We start from the raw sequence: 21,382 nt of genomic DNA on the forward strand, positions 1-21,382 counted from the left end.
TGTTTTTTTCTGAGGTCTTGCTTCCATAATTCTTTTTTTGGCCAATAAAAAGTCATGTGGAGATAATGGTTTGCATGTTTACTGTCCTGCGTTCCATCTTTGTGCCGTTGAAAACGGGATCAGGTGGGGAGGCTCTATGGAAAGCATTCTGTATTTATAGGCCAGAAAATGGTTTGCATCATCAATGGGGAAGTTATCAAATTTAGCAACAACATACTATTCCTATACAATAGTGTTACACGAACATTAAGCTTCTTTAAGCATTTCCATGCTCAACTTTAACCAATGTATCAAAAAGTCCTCACACAATTAATCTTCTTCTCTCACTGGGACGTTTGGTCCTCATAAGTACAGTACAGAAACACACACACGCATGTAGCGCTGGAAGTTGAGCTGGGGATCCTTAGGCTTTTGACTGTGGCTTTGTGTGTTCTGCAACACTTACAATTATGCTCACTTTATTACATTGGAGACGGATTGATTAATTGTTCAAGGAGACACACACACACTTGTTTCTATTGCGGACAAGGAAGTTTTCTCTTTCAATTACACTTCACACTCCCACACTTTGAGGTTTACAGTTCCTTGCAGCATCCTCGAGGTCAAAGCACAAATGATCAGAACGATCTCTTGATTTCAATAGGGACAAAATGATGCTTTTAGAGGTATTTTATTACCGGAGTGTTTACAGACCTTTCGTATAATCAATTGTAGCAATTCTTTAGAAAGCATTTTTTTTTCATAAGAAAGTGAGGCTTTGAAAAGTCCAAATGTAGCAGAGCTGTCTGTTCGTCATATGTACGTCCGTCAATCCCAATTAATTTCCAACTTAAATCAAATAGCATCTGTGTGAAGAGGCCTGCTGCTGCACAGAAAATGGCTGAGATGAAAAATCCAATTCTTGATTATATGGCGCCATCTTGTGGTAGCTGAATCAAAAAGCAAAGCAACAGCAGAGCGCTTCCATATCCAGCAAAAATTTGCACATTTGTTTTATGTTTTATGACAAAGACAAAACACAAAGAAAAACTCTCTCACTTGTTTGTTTTTAAACAATCTGTGCCTTTTAGAATCAATTAAAATAGAAAATAAAAATCTGTTACAGTCCAATATTTTTCTAGAACATTTCACAAATACTCCATCTATATAAACATTAATAGGAACACACAATATAAACCATTCATGCCCTGCAAAAACCTCAAATTCAACATTTTTTATATTTTCTATATTTTATGTCAAAAAAGATTTATATTTTACTGTAAATGACAACCATCAGGTGTTCAGTTTACAGTGTAAACTCATGACACTGGTATAAGGATTATTATAATACACAGGCGTCAATTAACTTTTTTTTGTAACTAATTACGTCTTTTTATTTAAGGTCTCTGCAGCACACAAGGAAACTAATTTTGTGCCTGTGTAAAGAAAGGCAAACAGGAATTTGCTACACACAACACTAAACCAAAAACTCATTCCATAGTCTGCCATATTAGTCTCCTGAAGACCAAAGTACAGCAAACTGAACGTCACCTTTTCATCATACAGTACTGTTAACAAGAGATGAACAGAAAGGTAATACCAAAAATGACACTGAATCAGTGTTTTATGTTTCTGATATGAAAAGAAAGAGAATAGCTGTTTTTACTATCTTTACTGCCATTACATGCATGAACCCGTATTCATCAGACCTCTCTGGAAGCCTGGTAATTGAGGTGTACTGTAGCTATCTCTCATAACATCTTTTACCGTATATGAAAAGTAAATCTTAAAGTGAGTCTTTTCACTTGTTGAATCTATTTCGTAGGGCACCGTTTGTATTAAAAGACCGCAAAATAAACAGTGCACTTTTACATTTAAATGCCAGAGTTGACAAGTAAATAAGAAATTTTAAAGAATATAGGAAAAAATATAAACATAATGCAAAAACAAGTTCCCGGCATTTAGAAAGATTCTTCATTTTCTTCTTCTGTTGATAATAAAACAAATCACTAGTAAACACCTTCCTTTTTTCTTGAAGGAAAAACGGTGGGGGAGGGGGAAAGGGACAAGGAGGCGAATACTCCAAACTCTTTTAACTCGTCTCCAGCTTAGCCATTTCCTGCACGTAGATACCGATGCTCTCGCTGTCAAACAGCACAAAGTAGACGGTCTTGATGGTGGAAGACATGGTGGCCACAAAGTAGGTGGAGATGGCCTTAAGGATCAGCTGCGCCGCAGTCTGCTTCGGGAAGCCATTCCTGACAGAAGAGAACACATACACCAAGTTAATTGTGGTCAAACATTGGAGAGACTTGTTATTTTGTAGGTCAACATACATACAAACATAGTTATTTACTGGACAGTACCAGACATAATACATAATTAGAAATGAATTGACTGTAATTGTTTCAGTAGCCTAGAGAGCATGAGTGTGAGCATGCTAGCATGCTGATGGTAAGCAGGTAAAATGTCTACCGTGTTCACTATCTGTTTTGTTAGCATGTTAACATTTGCTTTGTTTTGGTACTTGACTCAGCCATGCTTTTCTAACAGTGCACCAAAACCATGCATTTTTCAGTTCAGCTGAACTAATTTTAAGCCTTTTCTCTAAATCTTTAAGTTATTTTTTATTAAATCGTGAAATGTTTGACCTTATCAGACCTCTAACATTATTACATAAACAATCTGAGAAGGCAACAACGGTAAATACAGTATTAATCCTGTGATGAGGGTTCACAAGCATACATTTCTTCGAGCCAAAAAGGTTGTGATCCGCTGCTCTGACCTGCCATGTGCTGTGTTCACACTTTCTTACTGTTGTTCTAACACATGACATGTTATGGTAAATCTTTCCTGATCAAAGTGGAGATGTTTACCGCTGTTGCCAGGGAACCATGTCAACTCCCGTTTTGACTTGCACAGAGCAAATGGGCAAAAACATTTTACTGCTGACGATGCAAGTATGCCACTCATGATGTTATTAAGACATGTGAGAGGTTGGAGTATAGATCACCTTGTTCCGGTCCACTCAGGTACACTTGGTCTGGAACCAGGTTTCCAACAAGTGTTCATATTACCACACTTTTTGGCAAACCACCTCCAGTGTGAGACTAAACTAAAGCCAGATTGAAAAAATTGAGCTGATGTTGTTAATGCATACTGTTAGTTAGGTTAAGATAACATTACATTTTCTAACAGCACCTTGTTTTTCCATGCATCAGAAAAGTAACTTGTAATCTATAGCAAAAAGGACAAACTGAGTGTTAATTAGTGCTAGATGAAGACAAAAAAAAACTCCAAATAAGGGATTGCATGATGAGGTCAGGTGTGTTTCTTTCCGTGTGTGTTTTCTTACCTCCCGCTACCAATGGAGGGGAAAGCTACAGACTTCAGTTTCTTCTCATCCGCCAGAGCCAGGCAGTTCTTCACCGTCTTGTCCAACATCTCCTCACACTTATCGGAGCCCCAGCCTGGACTGTTACAGTGGATGACGTACTTAGCAGGCAGACCAAAGCCGGCGGTCAACACAGCTGAGGGATGGAGGGAAGGGAGGATGACAAGTGGTTAGGCAGGTAAGAAGAGGAGAGGACATAACAATGGGCACAAAGCAGAGGAGGAGGGGGAGCAGAAAGGAAACGTAGTTACTTCGGCTAGAAAGTTTGGTAAGTGGTTTTGCAATTTTGTCCCTTGTTTGCACATTCCTATAATAATCAGAATAAGATTATTATTATCTACAGTGGATATAAAAAGTCTACACACCCCTGTTAAAATGCCAGGTTTTTGTGATGTAAAAAAATTAGACAAAGATAAATCATGTCAGAACTTTTGAACTGATTTATCACAAATAAAGTTCAGCTGTTCGAGTAGTATTTCCTGACATATCCACTGTATGATTGATCATATTTTGGCTTTTGACAAAAATATTTTTCTATTGATCAATTATTATCTACTGTAGTCTAGTACAGAAAATTGTGAAAAATGTTTCCAAACATGAATCCTAAGTTGACATCCTTAAATTGCTTGTTTTGTTCAAAAATCCAAAAATCCAAGTCCAAATATAATATAACATATGAAAAGATATTCATTTTACAATTATATAAAACAGAGATAAGCACTAAATAATCAAGTTTCAAAGAAAGCCTGAGATAGTTAAGTGGCAATAACATTTTAAAATATTCTAAAACCTCACTATGAAAAATAAAAAAATAAAAATAGTAAAAACTGGATATCTGTGAGGCCAAAAACTGACAGAAAAGGAAAGGATGTGGTATCACTTCTGAACTATATTAATACATGTTTAAATGTATGGTTTGTACAACATTGAAAACATGATGAAAACAAAATAAAAGAACGATGTTCGTTGTCACTCACAACTGTGACCTGCATTATTTAGTGAAATCAGTACTTTAAACATGTTGTTTCCTGAGACACCACGTCATATTTTGCTAGATTTGTTCAAGTTTTGTTTAGTCAGACAGTGAGTGAACCTATTCAACTCTAACTCTATTTTTCTCACGGCATGTCCATTGTCTACGTCAAAATCAGCTTCATTAACAAGTTTTGTCAGATGTCAAAACCCTGGAGGCCCGAGATGCTAAAAGAACACTTTGCTTTGTGGAAAATGTATGCAGCAAACCGCCAAGAGCTTTAAATGGTTTGGCCAGGGTATTACAGTGAGGTGGGCCAGAGAAATCACTTCTCCAGACAGCTAAAGAGGAGCAAAGAAAAGGAAAAGAGGAAGAACAAGGAAGAGAAGAAGAGAAAAGGGAACGGAGAGATGGAGAGAAGTAGAGAAGACATGAGAGAAGAAGTCAAACCAGCAGCTGTAGAAAGTGTACCTTAGCCAAAGCCCCTGACTCTGTGAAGTGAGAAAACCTCCAGTCAGATTTTATTAGCCCACAGCGAGCGTGGGACTGGACTGGAGTCAAAGCTGAGGAAGAGCTTATTTCCAGATGGCACACGGAGAGGATGGAGACACTTCACACAGCAGAGCGAGAGCCAGTCACACTGCATGTGTGATCTGGTTGTGAGCTAAAGTGTGTGGATGATGATGATGATGATGATGATGATGATGATGATGATGATGATGATTATTACAGTTTTATGATTTGGGAAAGAGGAACAGTGTGTGGTGTGTTCAGGGGTGCACTATTCAGAAAATGTCCCAATATGTATCGATTTTTAAGCTCAAGATTTGATTCAAAATTTAATTTTGATTCAAAAACTATTTTCAAAAACGATTCACAGTATGTAAATGTAGTAACTTTTCCCATGTGATCGTATACACGCTATGACAAAACATTTTAAAAATTTAAAAAATAATATGAATCCAGCCTGAAGAGATTCATGAATGTGAATCACTTTTTTTTTTTTTAAATCACACCCCTAAAATATAACGAGTTAGTGCACGATTCACTAACTGTCATGATTCAATATTGATTTTTAGGATCAATATTCGATTAAAAACCGATTCTCAATAAAAAAAATTTAAAAAAGTATCACAGTTTGCAAATGAAGTTACTTTTCCCATGTGATAATATACACGCCATTAAAAAAAAAAAAAAAAAAATCTGAAAATATGAATTGATTTTTGGAATTCTATGAATCGATTTTGAATTGGTAGATCTTGAATTGTTTCATGAATGTGAATCAATTTTTTTGCACACCCCTAGTGTTTTTATGCACTGCACATCTGGAGGTTGTCTGTCAATCAAACTATGGGGACAGTACTGCGACATAATTGTGGACACACTTTGTTTGTCTCTCAATACTTTGACTTCCCTACCCTGTTTGTGGGTGGAAAAAAAGCCCAAAAACAGTGAAAAATGTCCATCACGGTTACCTAAAGCCCAAGTTGAATCTCATAAATGACAAGCTGGAACCGGGGAACATTTGTCACTTTTGCTTTAAAAACGTTCTTAATTATTATCAAAATAGTTGATTATTTTTCTGCTGAGTCAACTCGATTAATTACACGTTACAGCTCTAGAGTTCACAAGAAATACATTTTGATGTGTCATTTCCTGGTCAAACCAATTACCGGTACTTTAACAAATGGCTCATTACCAAGTAATACAGTACACAAGTTATCATTCACCTTCATAAAAAAGGTTGCTTTCCAGGCAGACTGATTACAATTGAAAAATCACAGCAAAATACCATGTTTATCTTTTTTGTCATCCAACAGTTATCATTTTTATTTTACTAAGTGTGCAGCAGATCTCTCAAATTAATGAACCATGCAGTACAAAATAAGTTAAGTTGTACCTGTTTTTGGAATATTACACCAAATTAATTTAACTTAAAAAAAATTGTGGAATAACTCTGGCACCTGCCTGACATTGAAATAGGGAAGCAAATACTTTTTTACAAGTATTTAAAACATCTTGAAGAACTTGTATGAGGGCTGTTCTGAACCAGGTCCAGGTCAGGATGACCGTTTTGCTGATCCTGATCCCTAGAATCCCCGACAGGCTCTGCTGGCTCGGTGTTCAGTCACCTGGTAATCTATTTCTAAGCTCCACACAGAGACCGGGATTATGATGCTAACATAACTTGGCTGAATGTGAGAGAGAACAGTGGTGAAGGTGGGACATGCTTGAAAAAGTGAGTATGAGTGATGAATAATGAGACAGACAGATGGAGAAAGGATAAGAGAGGGGCAGAAAGAGAAAGTGGAGACAAATGGACTGAAGGGTAAAATAATCTAAGGGCTCAAACAATATGGCTCTCTGAAGACTGATGCCTATAGTTTTAGACAAAAGTCGCCAAGGACAGATATTACGTGCCAATGAGAAAGGTCTTATAAATAGTCAAGTATTCACCGGTTCTCTAAAAAGTTCAATGATTCTGGCAAAAATAAAGTAAGAGAAAGAGAGTTGGTTGTGTTAAAGTGGGTGAAATCGTGGAAGCAGAGGCCTTGTTTTGGGGCGTGCGTGTGTTTGTGTGTTTGTTATGTGTGTGTGTGTGTGTGTGTGTAGAGAGATTTACGGGACACACTGATATCACTGTCAAATGAGCTGGGTGGTGCTTTAGAAGATCAATATACACTTTTCAGCCCCATCAATGGTGACATTGGAAAAAGTCAGGAAATGTCATAGTTGCCCAAAGCAAAATGATTTGTGGTGTAAACTGGGGTTCACACTCGCTATCTTTTCCTTAAGTGGATATGGACGTTTACTCGTTGCAGCACAGCAAAGTTTTTTTGTTTTTTGTTTTTAAAACAGAACTCTGTGAGTTTCTCTTTTCACTTTGTACAACGGCAAGAGAGTGTCTATGATCACAAAATGTACAATCGACATTGGTCAAGGTAGTTTTGAAGCTTGTTGGAAAAAATAAGTATAGTATAGCTGGAGCAGAGTTTCGGGATGAAAGGCAGAGTCATACCCCTCAGGTAGCACTTACAGTAGGAAGTCTTTCCCGTGCCCCATCATCTGTGTTACTGAGAATAACTGTGATTTAGTGTTTGTGTTTCCGTGGCAACACTGTATCGATACACAGACGATAAGTATCGATCTATTACTATGTATGTGCTTGAGAATCCCATTTTTGCAGAAATACAATTGAAGTGAGATGTACAAAGTTTCCTTTTGGGGACATGATTTGAAATTGGGAAATATCTGAAGTCGGAAAAAAAGGTAATAAATTGCAATATATTGCAATATATGTTTAAAAATCGCATTGTGAGGCATCGGGTGATTCCCACCCATATGTTTGTCTAATAATTGTTTGTTTGAGGAGTTTGAATTTTGTAACGTCACAACAGCAAAGCCTGACTCTGCGCACTTACCGCCAGCCACCTCCAGAGGGCCGTTTTTCTTTTGCAGCTCCGACAACGCTTCAGTGAACTCCTTCCCTCCCTTCTTTTCCAGAGCAGAGCCTGTAAGTGCAGGAGAGGGTTGGAGTGTTTACATCCTCACGTACCGCTGATGGACAGTTGGCAGGGAAGAGGAGAGAAACAATGTCATGCAGACAGGCATGAGAGGCAAGCACACAGACATGGAGACAGACAGACAGACAGACAGACAACAATGCCGTCAATCATTTCACCTGGTTTCTCTCTCAATCTCTGATCTAATGCCGCACACAGAGTCACTGTTACCTCCCAAATGAAGTGCAAAGATTCAGGGCTGCTATTTTCCAAAATGACTCACTCTGAGTCAGTTAAACTAAAGTATTAAAGCTGCGGTCCCTAATTACTTCCCTCTGTCTTCACATGCTGGCTTATTTGCAGTGGACCGAGGGTATTCCTTTACCTCCAGATTAGAGAATGAAGAGCTTGTTTAAAAAAGGAAGAAAAAGGTTTGCAGCATTTTATAAATGTAAAAGCTATGTTAACAGCCAAGGAAGCATTTCAAGTTTAACTCTTAGGAGGAGGAAGATACATTTAGAAGTTGAGAAAATTGAGAGGAAAGGGTTTTTTCCTACTAATTTTGATTATTCCTTTCACATGGATCACACTACTTCAGATTCACTCAGAGCGAAAGAGAAAAACCACAAAGTAAAACCAGAGAGGAGAGAGGTGATTTAAAATCAACCAGATTCAGAGAAATCAATGTTCTGGCTGCAATAACATTTAAGCCAGGCAGGAGAGAAAATACAACAAGGTTAATATCAGCCCTTTGAGAATAGTTAGTGATTAAAGGCTCTTTAAATTATGAAATGTTAATTGTTAAATAGTTAAAACGTTCACTTACTAATTAATTCAAATGACAAGTGATCAATGCTCAGGAGTTTTAAATTGACACTTCTGGAAACCAAAGTAAAAAACTTGGTGGATTTTCTTTCTAACCAGCTGAACAGACAGCACAATCCAGGGGGACAGGAAATGAAGCGAGTTCAAGATCGCCCACATTAAAGCCAAGTGGAACAAAGCAACATCAAAAAACAGCAGCAGCATGGTTTCAGGTTTACAGGGACAGAAATATACAGGCTGTTTCTGTTCAACACTGCACCTGGATATTGGATGATTAGTAAGAGTATCATAATGAAGTAATGTATACATTTTCTTCAGTGGTACAGCTGTAAAAGTTAACCATCAGTGGGTGAAGCATTACAGCGACACGTGGTTACCAATGCTTTTACACATTTGCAGGCTTGCTGTAGCGTGTGCCTGTTTGATGTGAAGATACACTTGTAAAGAATTGAAAGTTGCTTGAGACAGTGCAGTTGTTTAATGTTTTTGGGAAGGTCAGATAAGAGTTGTGTCATAGCTAATGCAGGTGCTTGTCTCACGAAGCAGGATTACAAAGTTATCGGGCGCTTAGACTGAAAACAGCCCTGGCGTTAAAACAATGCGAGGGTTGGTATAATAATCCACGCAGTTGTTTCTGCTTCAGTCCTCGATGTTGATGTGTGGTAACTTCATTAGTCCTGCTTCGAGAGACAGACCCTGGTTGCAATCAGGAATGGCTTTGAAAACTTTTCTGGAGCATAAAATGCAAGAATTTCTGACATCTGAGAAAACAGAGTCAGCTGCCAAATACTAGAATTTTTTTTTTTTAATACAGTAAGCTGCCAAATAAAAAATAATCATTTTCACAATGTATATACTGAGTATGTCTTCTGGGATAAGTTTATTGAAAACAGCGTGTTACTGCAATCCAGTTTGGCAGCTCACTTTTAAACCTGGGAGACTGGAGTTTCCCACAGGCACTTCCTTGCATACATAAAACAGTCCCTGCTTTCACAATTCAAGCCTCTGCAAGTAAACGTTCATTCATGATAGAGTAATAATTCTTTCAGTCAGTGTTTCATCAAATTACATAAATACTACAGTGAAGCATTTACAGTAAGAACAGACGGGTGTTTGGGCACTGGCTAAATAACATCCACAATGGAGAATAAAAACTGTGCTGCTGCTGTGATGTTTGTCCACAGACTGCAGTGCAGACCATCTGGACTATGCAAAGAGAGAGCAGACAGACAGTCACTCGCGGTCTCTGTGGTTTCAATGGTTCCTTTACCTACTTCACCACCTGCATAGAGGGAGGAGTTGGTTGGGTGAACGACAGCGTCGCTCTCCACGATGGAAATGTCGGCTCTGACAACTTGCAACTACAGACGACAACAATGACAGACAACAGCCAAACAACATGGTGGTAAAAACACAGTGTATGTGTGTATGTTTGTGTGCGTGTGTGTGTGATCAGGAGCAACAAGATGAGACAAAAAAGAATGAAAGAGAAGAACAGAAAGAAAAGAGACAGAAGTGAGCGCGCTCCTTATTGGCTGAGGACTTCACAGGAAACAAGGAGGCAACTGAGGACCTGGTGGGTCATGTTATGTAATTAGAAATTAGGACTGCACAGTTAGCCAGATTTACTTACAAAAAAATACAGTCAATTCTTTACACTCATCATCGCACAAGATTGCATGCTAGAGTGCATTTTAAAACTCTTCAAGTTTTTTGTAGTTTATAATTGGAGAAATTAGGAAAGCAAACATTATGACTTATTGTGTAGTCCTGATTTCTTGGCTCATATGAATGAGCAAAGAAGTTGAAGATCACACTCCAGGCCACCAGCCTTACAATCAGGCTGCAGAGAGCAACTAATAGAGGGTCATGTCATGTTGTTCTTCTGTAAATTGATGCTCTATTTCATTACTAAAATTTTCTTGAAATTAGAGTTATTATCAAAACATAGTAAAAATGGCTGATAGCCACCTGAAAGGATGACAACCTGGAATGAACCTTATCACATCTACCGATGGGAAGAGCAAGCATGATCACTGCTCTTAGGGGCTTCGATTAAAAAAGAAATCCTTGAATGTTTCCACAGAAAGTCATGTCCTACTCCTGAGAGTTGTATTTTAAAGAAAATCAATCTCTCTTCATTTTCAGTCAAAGAGCTGGATGAGTTACTTGAGGTCAAAGATATAATCCTCACCAGGTATTCACACTGCGAGCAACACCATGAAGAAGTTACTTTTATTTCCTGAGAGTCCAGAAATCATCAACAAGCACTTCTGCTGACGATACTGAGCTGTAGAGGTTTTTCCAAGTCAGACGTAAAAAGCTAATCATATAGAACATGTCCTTCCAGTGTTTTTTTCATTTATTTCAAATGGCTGCATCCTTCATTAGAGTTTACTGTAAATCACGCCGGAGAGAGAGAGCTGCCGTCCACGGGGCCAGTGGACCGAGCTTTTATTTACAGTGCTGAGATGTTTAAGTCCAAAATTGAAACAAAGTACCTATGTTTTTAAAAGGTTGTGCAGCTGCATATACCATAACGTTTTTTTTTAAAGGTTGGTCCCTGACTTTCACCTTTTTTCATTTCATGTTCCCAAGTATCGAAAAATGGTAAGGAAGAAAATGGAGGACGCTGTTCTCTATGGATTAATACGATTAAGAGAAACTTGCAAAAAGCTTAGCACAGTAATAAAAAGTGAAGAGAACAAAAACAACAAAATCAGAGGAGGCATCAATAACCCTCAATTTTGATCTGGATTTTTGTAAATATTTTTGTCATCAGATCGTCAATTGATTTTAAATAATCAAAACAACCAGTGATACATTTGTGATTCAAATATCTCTTCCACTTTCCAACATCTGTCCTACATGATCACAACATCAACTCAGTTGCCCACAGTGTGAATAAACAGATGTGGTGCAGGAAGGTCCTAACTAGCCCAACAGTCTAAAACCTTTGTCGGACAGTTCTTTATTCAGTGATTATTTAGTTTAGGAGAAGTTGTCAAGCTGTGAACAATCAAGGATTTTTAACATCTCAAACCCCACTGAGACCAGAGAGTTTGGACTAGGGGAGCTCACCTAAATCATCTTTAAGTTCAAGTTCAGCATTGGTGGGGTTGATGACCCCTTCCACGTCAAAGCCAGCCAAGTTACTGACCTCGCTGTGAATGAGGTTGAGCTGCAGAAGTGGGAAGCGGGGGAGGGGGAGGCATGCCGAGAAGAAGGGAGAGCAAGAAGAAATAGGAGAGGAAGCAAAGCAATTAAAACCAGATTCACACCATAGCTTAAAGGGATACCTTGACTTTTTGATGATGTATAGAACTGATGTTATATATAGACATTCAATATATCTTCACTACCGCTGAAAGCACACAGTAAGTAAATATAACTTAAGTCCTTGTGTGCAGTGAAGTGAACTATAATGCCTAGATGTGGACTGACAGCCTCTTTGTACAGGAGTACACACAAAACTGAAAATAATAACCTCATGTACAATATCACTGCAACAGTTTTACTGCTAACTGGTATTGCTATATCAGCATTGGTCAGCATTTAGTCTAATCCACCAGAAATAAATTACCGGATAATCGCCAGAGCATCTGTTGCCGCCAAATCTAACGTCCGGATGTGCCTCACCTCGCTAAACTCCATTGGTTTCGGAAAACATCAACACACTTTGAGCTAGCAAGTTATTCGCTAAAGTTTAAAACAAAATTTGGATTGTGCAACAAGGCAGGCCTGCTTGGTTGTTTTGGGAAAAAGATTAAAAAGATTTACAAAGAATATGTTTACGGTATTTACTATGTAATTGGGACATTTTTGGACTGATTGGCGCAGATTTGCAACAGAAAAAATACACACGCAATAAACTGGTAAGAGCAAATTATGTTTAACCATGTATCTAGCTAATTTTTATAGTTTACGTAACTGCATTGGGTCAACAGATAACTTCATTTAATATTGTATGTGCCGTTTTCTTTCACGGGGTGAAAACAAGTTCCTTCCCGAGACCAATTTGCAGCTACATCGTTGCTGCGACCGGAGCTTAGAGCTGCCTGAGACGATTGTGACTGGTTTAAAGAAATACAAACAAGCTAGAGCCTTGTATTGGTAGAGGGGCCAGACTCCGCGGCACTGTGGATAGGTCTGGCAAGCATGACTAGTCAGCATTAAGTCAGACTTCTGGATAATCACATTCATTTGTTTTTCACAAGTTTTCTAAGAAAATTGTGACAACAACTAAACGAGGTAGAAAGAAGGCAGCATTCATCTAGGGACATTGATTAGAAAAAGCTAAATTATTTTAAATGGCAATAGAAAGAACCTGGATAATCAGGACCACACATACAAATGACCTCAACAAGAGGGACATTGGTCACAAGCTGAAACTAACCCCCAGGAATATGATTTATACTCTTTTTCACAGCAGACAGTGTGACTTGTCGTTGTAAAAAAAAAAAAGCACAGGTGTTACTAATAGCATTACCAATGTCTCTGTTCTATCTCAGTGTCCCATTAAGCCATGACAGAGTGATAGTGAGCCAGCATGCAACAACACCAGGACCATGAAACTCAAGCAGCTGAATGCAATTCAACCATCCGTAGTTTGATTATTTACACCTGTGCTTTTCATACAGTGAAACGTCAAATAAGCTCTATGGCATACAATCTAATTTTACCCATCTTTGTAGGTGTGTTTGTAATTATTTTAGTTAAGTATAGGGACTGTTTGTTGAGTGTTTGTCATTTTGTCTACATCTTATGTCTTGCAATGTCCCTTTAGAGCTGTTGTTTATATATAATGTCAGTTAATATTCTAACTATCTACTGTAGGTTTGCAAATATAATTCCAGTTTATTAATAGTTTGTTGGTTAAACGCTAGCTGTGCGGCACAGTTTCAGTTTCAAAGCCAGCAATTTTTACTAAGACTTAGGGAATGTTCTAAAACAAAAGTCAAAATGTCAAGGTATCCTTCTAAATGTTAAGTATTTCCTATGCATATGCCACATCCTGTTAGTATCCCAGAGTCTACGATTAATTAGCCATGTGTTACACAAACACCACTTCTTGCTTCCAAGGATTGAAACGTAATACTTTGAAATAAAAGGCCCAAATCATCCCACAAGCAGTAAGAGTGAAAGCAGTGACAGCAGTTATTTGGACTGTGTGACTGACTGAACACTTGGGCAGGACAAGTGTAGTTGAGATAATTAAGTCTATAAAACAGAAAACAGACTAGCTTTTCTCTCCATGGGTTCATTATCTTAATCAGTGGGAGGTTCACTGCATTCATTTGATTATCATCCGCTGATTTCAAATGGCTGCTGTCATCTGTGGTCAGCACTGAGCCATTTAACTAATGAAGAAAATATGACAGCAGACAAATACTTCCTGCTACTGAGTGTAGCGTAATATATTCCACAATCAAAGTAAATTACTTTAAGTTGGATTTCCAGTTAATGCAGTACACCTAGGAATGTGTGTTAAAATAATAATGTTCCAAGACAACATGTGTAAGCAGCAATATTTTAGACTTTGGACATATGCAATAACAAGCTGTAATTGAAATATGTATAACATATTTTCTGACACTACAGACTGTCATGCTTTTTTTCCCAAGGTTCCTAAAAGATCAAGTAATTCATAGTGTAGAAGCAAAATTCCTAAAGATTTGTGATAAAACCACAAGCAAACGGTATGTGTCATAATGCTTCGAAAGCAAAACCTGCTGTTACATCATGTTAGGATTATTAGTCAGTATTAAATAATATATTATTATTATTAGCATATGCATGGTAGACCAAAGCATGCAGTGCCATTACCCGCAGTTAAAGTTGATCTGAAACGTTGAGTTTTGGAAGTAAATTTCCCACATTTGTTCTCCTGTGGAGGGCAATTAATTTGGCATTTTATTTTAACAATTAGGCCTACTTTAATTTTAACAGTGTCATAGAGAGTTGTCATGACTCTGCAGACTGTAAAACAACTATAAATTGTATTTCTGTAGAAACCATCAGTTAATTCTCTCCCATCTGTTTTTGTTTAATCTTATGTTGTACTATACTATCCACAAGCTTTAGTAAGAGGCAAACAAAAAATCACAGAAGACACTGTAGAAAAAAAGACTGCTCCAAACCAGTGGTTTAGTCTTTGGGATACGCAGGTATACACAGTATACCCACGAAGAAAGGTCCAGGATTTCCATATACCCACTTACAAATGCCAAATGACATACATTTACAAACAACATACTTCCCATTATATGTTGATATATTTAGAGTTTTTGTCCGTGTTTTTCTTCTTCACACAGGCTAAATAAAAGGTATTTCCACTGTAAATTGGTGCATAAAAGTGTATCAGAATACAGGAAAGGAAATCGTTGATGCTCAAAACTTCCCTGGGGGAGGACACTCAGACCCCCCCACTATGATATGCCCCCCCCTCCTACAGTACACCCACCACAATACATTAGACTACGCCACTGCTCCAAACTAAACTATTGTCAGAGTGCTAAACACAGCACAAATCCTATAGTTTTTAGCACAAAGACAGCACAATCAGTTTCAAATTAGGGAATCAGTGACACTTCTTGCATCATTCTTGAGTCATTCATTCTCTTAGACACAACGGTTTCCCCCCTCTGCCTTTAATGTTTTTCAAGCTCAAATCTAATTTCATAAGCTTCTGATCTTGATGATCATCTTAAAAAAGACTTCGACGTGACTTTAGGCAAATTTACTTCCATGTTTCAGTTAATATAAAAATAAAAACTTGCAAAATAAGTTTTTATGCTCAGCGGGACCAAAGCGAGGGGAGCTTACATTTCTTCCACATCTGATACATTAAGCAACATAGCATTCATGGTTGCTACTATTACAGTTAAAGCGTAGTGCACCACTCTGTTGAGTTGCACTATAAGCCCTTATATGAAGTCTGGTGAATTATAGCAGACCTGTTAGGAAGTACAGCGTGATGGAAAATTACATTTATAAAACAAAATATCAAAAACCACTTTCTTTCAATGAGACGAAAAAGATAACTCATCACATTATCACATCATCTTTGCTTAATTTAACCTCTTAGATCTGCTTCAGTTATGACAGTAACATATATATAAAAGAGCGGATGAATATTTTAAGGAGGCAGATATAACAGGTTGTAGTATTTAATCATAACTCCCGTGGCTGACCAAATTACAAAACATATCTTTGGTTTTGCAGTTTTCCTGAGCACTGGATTAATCTGGTTGCTCATCAAGAATGAGTTTTCTCCAAAACAAAGATAGGTTTAAAAAAAACTAAACAAAGAGGCATAAGATAATGTCCTTGTTCTTTACTACTGGAATGTAAACACTTTTACTATGTATGGCACTGTATTTTAAAACAAGAAAGTCTTTTGACAGACAATTTCAGTCCTAATATCTATCATGTGTATACATTATGTATATATATGTATGTCTTACTTATGGATTTGCAAGTTACCAGATATTTGTCTAGAACTCTTACCTCTTTATAAGCCTTATTTTAGTCTGAGTAAGCTATCTGTTCATCCCAAACTTAAATCATTCAATATTGACTCGCCGGTGGTTTATTATGCATTTAGCTTTGACCTGTGTTGAATTAGTATGTTTTAACACACAAAAAACTGACCTTTTGACCCAGGAAGAGGCTCTTTGTCGAGAGCACGGTGAAGCTGTCCACTGGAGATCCATCTGTGGTGCTATCTGCTGACGCCGCCTTGCTCACCTCACCCTGCTTCTGTTGAGGAATAAATGTTGACAATATGTGACAGTCTATAGGACTATTGTTTTCTCTTGGTCCCCTCTGTTGGGAGGTAACAGATCAGAGTCAGCTACAGTATCCCAGCTGTAGCTGTTCTATGAGAACGTCTTGTCTCAGTGTTGTGTCTTTAATTAGATTTGTCTGGGTTGTGGGTCTTTATTCAACTTTTCCGTGCCTATCAAAAATGCCAAAACTGTTTTTGTGATGTTTCGGTTACTTTTCTCCTCACTAAAACATGTAAACCATTCAACCTGTAACGTCCTGTATATATGCACAGTTTACGCAAAGTTAATTGTGAAGGAACCCCTGGGAATACATATGCAGCTAGAATAGCCATTCAAAACATTGGAAAGCATAGTCCCTATGATTTAATTTTAACTTAACTTTTGGACTTTGTCACTCTTTTTCATGTGTTAAAGCCAGTTAGGATCCAATCAGAAAATAGCTCAATTTTCGGATCAGTCCTGATCTTGGGGGAGGGAATACTGGCTATCAGATGTCAAGATTTATCTCTATAGTTCTCATTTCGCTCTGTCTGTCTGTCTCATGTTTTGCTTCGTCATTGATTGAATGCTCAAAAAGATAATATAGGTTGCTCCACACATAACTGGTGGTAACATGTTTTAGTATGACATGTCTATGAAACTGATATTATTTAGCATTTTCCTGCTTCCAATTACAGTATATGTAAATTAAAATGAACCGTCCTTTCTGAGTTTAAGAGTTCCTGTTCAGGACATTGGGTGTGTTTTTAATAGTAAACAAATGTTTTCTTGTAGATTTGCATGACTTGTTTTTAAAACAGCTTGCTTATACATTAATCAGTGTACAGGTTCAATAAAATGTTTCTGGTGCTTTTAGGCAGCCAAAAACCACCAGCCTATTCACATTTAACAATACCTTAGCCTTCGCTCCAGCTTTTTTCCCACTCATTTTCTTGCTTGCCGATTTTTTGACTGGCTTGGGTTTCTTCTCTGGGGCGGGTGAGACAGGTGTCTCCAGTTTTCCCTTTGCACCTCTCTTCTTAGCCAGCAGCTCTGGATGGATGTTGGGCAGGACTCCTCCTGCTGCGATGGTCACACCTTTCAGCAACTGCAACAGGAAGACTAAATTAAAAACTGTTTACATGGTCCCACACAACCTTGAAGGTAAGAAATCAATCTAAAAACTTGCATTGGAAAAATAGTTGACAATGATCTTATGCGTTGTTGTTTTGTGTAAATGTCCTTCAAATGGCAGGTTAGATCAAAATTAACTTGACATAATATCAAGTTTACATAAATGCAACTTTTATAAGATACGTGCAGCAGCTGACCTGGTTCAACTCCTCGTCGTTGGCAATGGCCAGCAGGATGTGTCGTGGTGTGACGCGACCTTTCTTATTGTCTCTGGCTGCATTACCTGCCAACTCCAAAATCTCAGCTACATGGGTGAAAAAAATCAAATAACATTGTAGAGCACAAATGGTTTAGAAAATCTGTTTATGCCTATGAATGCAGTGCTAACCTCCATTAACAATAATAGACTTTCATGTAGTTCTTTAATTCTATGTAATTAGTATAGAGTAAAAATAATTGATACAAATTCATACAACTGGACTGAAAGAGCAAGGACAGCTTTAAAGTGCTTCCTCATCACACACCGTCGTATTTCTACGCTGAAGATCATGTTAGAAATTTTGGGAGAAAAAGTTCTATATTTATTGCAGTTTTCTCTCATGGCTGTGTTACTTTCTGCCTGGGTTCTGAGTAGATAGCATTAAATATAAAGATTTGGAAAATATTATATTTCTGTCAAAATTGTACATGTAGGAATAATGCACTGCCCTTAGATGATAACAAAATGATAGTTTTCATTCAGACTACATAAACCATAAGTAACTAAAGTTTTTAGATCCATCTGTCTTAAAGCCTTGTTTTAAAAAGCAGCCAGCAGTACAATCCTGAAGACTGTTGTTCAACACGCCTTTTAATGCCCAAACAACATGTAACAGGTTGTTAAGTTGTCTTCCGAATTCAAATATGCTTTTTTATATTTTAGCATTCTCTCATTAGAGAATAAATCTTACCAGTAAGGTACTCAAGGACAGCAGCCAGGTAGACGGGTGCTCCCACCCCGATGCGATATTTGGGCAGGCCCCTCTTGATGTAGCGCAGCATGCGTCCTACAGGGAAGATGACCCCGGCCTTGGTAGACCGGGACGTCTTGGTTGACTTCTTCTTTCCTCCTCGGCTGGACATGGTTCTGAGACCGCTACCTGTGTCGGGCTCTGCAAGGACACAACAACCATGATCCATTAAAAAAACTGAATATGACGTTTCTTCATGATAAATCCCAAATAAGCAGGAATTCAGTTCTGAGTACACCTAGTGACATGATTTTTAAATTTGTCTTGGCTAGATGTGAAAACATATGCTCATCTTAGCGGTTGCAATCACAAACGGAGGCTACATCAGAGGAAATCTTTCCCAAAAGAGAAAGCTGCAGAAATGCCAAACCTTAGATGAAATCCCAGTGTTAAGCTGGGACATATCTCCCACAGGAAGTGATGACTTAAAATAAAAGAGTTCAATAAATAAGCAGTAGGCTCTTTTACTGGGGCTGGCTTACAATACACTAAATGCAATTCCTGAATAACCTTCAGTTTTTGAAGGTTTTATACCTTTCGGCCCCTTAAATTTAATAAAAAATACAAAAGATGATACAATCCAGAATAGGTTTTACATTCCAACACTCCAACTCTAAACTCTCACTATATAGTAATAATAAAGAATATTGTTGTTATTATGCATTCAGGGCAAACCCCTTTATAACAAGTCTAGTCACCCTCTCTCAAGTCCTCCAGATGCATCTATTTTAAAGTGTATCCTACTTCTTCAGACCTTAGTATTTTATATATTGATTGCCCAAGATACACACTGGCATTGGTCTGTGTTTTTATTTAGATCACCCTCGGGCCAAAGTGCAACCTAAATGTCACATTAGCTGTAAAAAAAAGACCTAGATTATCATGAGAGATTTACTGCTGTCTGATCACGGATATTTTATTGATAACATGCCATTAGCACACTGACGTATTTGAAATGGTCAATTATGTAAATGTAAATAGACATATGACTGTCTTCTGGGTTAAACTCAACTAAAACATAATATTTAAAGGAAAACCAGTAGATAGTTTCATTACGTAAACATAATTAAGGCGAGGGAAATCATTTTTATTGTAGCCTACTAGACACCAATTAGCCGCCTGATACTGATAATTAACTAGCTCCACCAAAGGCTAACCTGCTGTAATGCATGGATTCCACACGATACATATATATCATAACGCTACCCGTGGCGATTGAAAGTAGCGTTATTGATCGGCAGATAAAAGATCTGCGGCATGTCCGCTCTCCGGACAGGTGTAGGTGGGTTTAACCGCTTATTTCTCTCCGCTGGCCACTGACAACGATTTCCGCATGTCAACAGCCCGCCGGATGTCTCGAACATGTAAATGTATTTTAACCACAAGCTGAGCGACTACACGGCTAAATAAAAAACGAGCTGTCAAACGAACTGGGGACATTTTCCTCTTCAGGTTAGCGTGCTTTCGAGAGGAAATAACCCCGGCGGAGCGGCGGCAGCTGCCCTCTCTTCCTTCCTTCCTTCCCTCCCCCCTGCCTGCCAGCTCCAGCAGTCTCCGCTTTCGGCCTCCATGCCAGTAAAACACGACATGGCAACGTTAAAGGCTCGGTTTGGCGAATGGAGACTGGCTCGGTCGACAACGAGAGACCGTACTTAACCCTACACGACGGTGTGCAGACCCGGTGGAGTACTTACAAATCTCAGCGGGGGAAAATGTCTCGGGTTCTTCGGGAACAAGCCTGGGCAGTGTCCTCGACTCCCACAATCCACAGCGAGTTAAAATATCGGATCGAGCCACCGCTGCCCACGGAGCGGTGCAACTACTGGAGAGCAAACCTGATGAGTCTCAATCTGCAGCCGATATGCTCTTTAAGCATTTACACTTTACCTTGTTCAGGGAAACACGTGGATTAAACCGACAATGCTGATCGTTTCCCGTGCAGATCTAGCTATATAACTCTCACATTTAAGCTTTAAGAGAGTCATTAACCTGTTAGCGCATTTTACTGGGGGCTATACGTCAATTTCTTTGGCCAGGGGTGTCACTAATTCTGGGCATCTTGTACAAATATACCCCCCAATCACCAACCCCACCATATATATTCTGAATGGGTTTTCTTCTGATAAAGTAGGCCTATTCATGAAGATTTTCAATTAGCCTGCATAAGGGCAAATGTGTTATGTGAATTTTGATAGTGCGTTCCATTTTCCTCAAAAACAGAGCTGGGAATGACGTCACACCCGAGTTGAATGGGTTACATTTAAAAATTGGATTACAAAAATAAAAATAAATTTAAAAAATGTAGCCTACTTCTGATTTTTTTGTTGTGGGGTTAGCTCTAGCCAACTTAGCCATTGTTAGCAATACCCGTCGACAACAACCGAATAAGCATTATGCTGTTTTTGTGTACAAACAAACAAAGTAACATGTTCACAGAAAGGTCAAAATTAAGATTAAGATTAAGATGGACAGGACAGTGCATAGCCTACAATTGATTTAGTTAGATACAGCTTATACTATGTTACAACAGCAGTCAATGCATTGCTGTATTATGAGAATGTTCATAGTACTCAGAACTCAGATTTTACCAGGTCGAAATCAGAAACACTCCCCCTGACCTCAGATTTCCGAGCTCAACATGGTTGCTCTATGCATCAACAGTTGTGACATACAGTAACATACAGTTATGGTAAATTCATAAAAGTAAAGTAAGCTTTTAATAGTGATTTATACATTTACTTTTATGAATTATGATCTCTTTGATCTTTGGTTCAACGTTTTTTAAATTGTATGTC

At 38.2% G+C, this 21,382-nt stretch overlaps 1 protein-coding gene across 7 annotated transcripts; it reads right to left on the minus strand.

The window, feature by feature from the left end:
* Window positions 1-663: 663 nt before the first annotated feature.
* On the minus strand, window positions 664-20,625 carry LOC117955495 (core histone macro-H2A.1). 7 transcript variants are annotated; one of them, XM_034890019.1, is made up of 9 exons: window positions 20,282-20,621; window positions 18,528-18,728; window positions 17,775-17,881; window positions 17,360-17,551; window positions 16,328-16,432; window positions 11,756-11,855; window positions 7,769-7,858; window positions 3,335-3,509; window positions 664-2,237 (listed from the first exon to the last, which is right to left on the minus strand). In XM_034890019.1, exons 2-9 carry the CDS (start codon window positions 18,697-18,699, stop codon window positions 2,072-2,074), a joined length of 1,107 nt encoding a protein of 368 aa, XP_034745910.1. In that variant the 5' UTR covers window positions 18,700-18,728; window positions 20,282-20,621; the 3' UTR covers window positions 664-2,071. The 7 variants fall into 7 exon arrangements, 5 of the variants coding, with proteins under 5 accessions (XP_034745910.1, XP_034745911.1, XP_034745909.1 ...); XM_034890020.1 differs by lacking the exon at window positions 11,756-11,855 and adding an exon at window positions 9,945-10,035 and having other exon boundaries at window positions 16,328-16,435; window positions 20,282-20,614; XM_034890018.1 differs by having other exon boundaries at window positions 16,328-16,435; window positions 20,282-20,614.
* Window positions 20,626-21,382: the final 757 nt, after the last annotated feature.

Source organism: Etheostoma cragini, chromosome 13 (assembly GCF_013103735.1).
Source record: "Etheostoma cragini isolate CJK2018 chromosome 13, CSU_Ecrag_1.0, whole genome shotgun sequence".
Lineage (NCBI taxonomy): Eukaryota > Metazoa > Chordata > Actinopteri > Perciformes > Percidae > Etheostoma > Etheostoma cragini.